The 1,109-nt window shown below is 61.3% G+C and overlaps 1 protein-coding gene across 1 annotated transcript in view; it reads left to right on the top strand.

Moving 5' to 3' along the window:
• Nucleotides 1-70: 70 nt before the first annotated feature.
• The window catches only part of LOC104499634 (syntaxin-binding protein 1-like), a gene marked incomplete at its 5' end in the record, with an annotated part of 5,240 nt that continues 4,201 nt past the window's right edge, over nt 71-1,109 (top strand). The window contains 3 exons of the mRNA XM_010143165.1: nt 71-178; nt 289-349; nt 976-1,036. Of these exons, the coding sequence (XP_010141467.1) occupies nt 71-178; nt 289-349; nt 976-1,036 (230 nt within the window). The remainder of the gene's footprint in view (nt 179-288; nt 350-975; nt 1,037-1,109) is intronic.

Genomic DNA, 1,109 nt, shown 5'->3' with positions numbered 1-1,109 from the left:
CCCCTGCAGCGAGGGGACCATGTGCCACCCAGCCCCATCCCCGCTGTGACGCTCTCTGCCCTCTTCCCAGGTACGAGACGAGTGGCATCGGGGAAGCCCGGATTAAGGAGGTTCTCCTGGACGAGGACGATGACCTGTGGGTCACCTTGCGCCACAAACACATCGCCGAGGTGTCCCAGTGAGTGTCCTTGTGGGCGATTTGTCAGCTGGGTGGGATGTCGGCTCAGTATTGTCCCCCATCCCGCAGCTCAGGTCCCCTCCCTGCTGATGGAGTTCTCCTCTCCCCAGGGAGGTGACCCGCTCCCTGAAGGAGTTTTCTTCAAGCAAGAGAATGAACACAGGCGATAAGGTGACCTGACTGCACCTGCCAAGCTGGGAACAGGCACCTGGGGACTCCGCTATGGGCTGGCACATGGCTGAGTCTCCTGGGGACACCTGATGGGGACCTCTGCAAAGGGCTAAGGGTGCTCTGCTCCCTGATGGGGGGAGATGGCTGGGGGGTGCCTGCCCTGTGCCTGGGGCTGGGGGAACAGGGAGCATTGGGAGGGCACCATACCACCGGGGGCTGGTTTGCCCCTGGCATGGGGTCTGTGCCCATCCCGCAGTGGCTGCTTCTGTCCCTGGCTGGTTCTCTTCTCGAGACCCCAAGATGGTAGCAGTGAGGAGACCTGGTGGAAATAGGGCGTGAAAGTGGCCTGAAGCTGAAGCACCATCTCAACCTCAGCCAAGCGTCCCCGGCTGTTTCTCTTCCCGAGACCCCAAGATGGTAGCAGTGAGGAGACCTGGTGGAAATAGGGCGTGAAAGTGGCCTGAAGCTGAAGCACCATCTCAACCTCAGCCAAGCGCATGGTGGTCCCAGGGGAGGGTCCCACACCCCTGTGAGGGGCTCGCATGGGGACAGATGGCCTTGGCAGGATCGTGCCCTCTCTGTTTACGGTCCCTAAGCGTGACTGACTCTGTCCCCTTCCCATGCAGACCACCATGAGAGACCTGTCCCAGATGCTGAAGAAGATGCCACAGTACCAGAAGGAGCTCAGCAAGGTATGAGGAGCAGGGGCATCCCTGTGCAGGGCGGCTGGTGCTAAGGCCACCCCAGAGCAGGTGATGGC

This window comes from Buceros rhinoceros, unplaced genomic scaffold (genome assembly GCF_000710305.1).
Source record: "Buceros rhinoceros silvestris isolate BGI_N320 unplaced genomic scaffold, ASM71030v1 scaffold6829, whole genome shotgun sequence".
Taxonomy (NCBI): Eukaryota; Metazoa; Chordata; class Aves; order Bucerotiformes; family Bucerotidae; genus Buceros; species Buceros rhinoceros.
The sequence above is the reverse complement of the archived record's forward strand: the minus strand, read 5'-3'. Positions and strand labels throughout refer to the sequence as shown.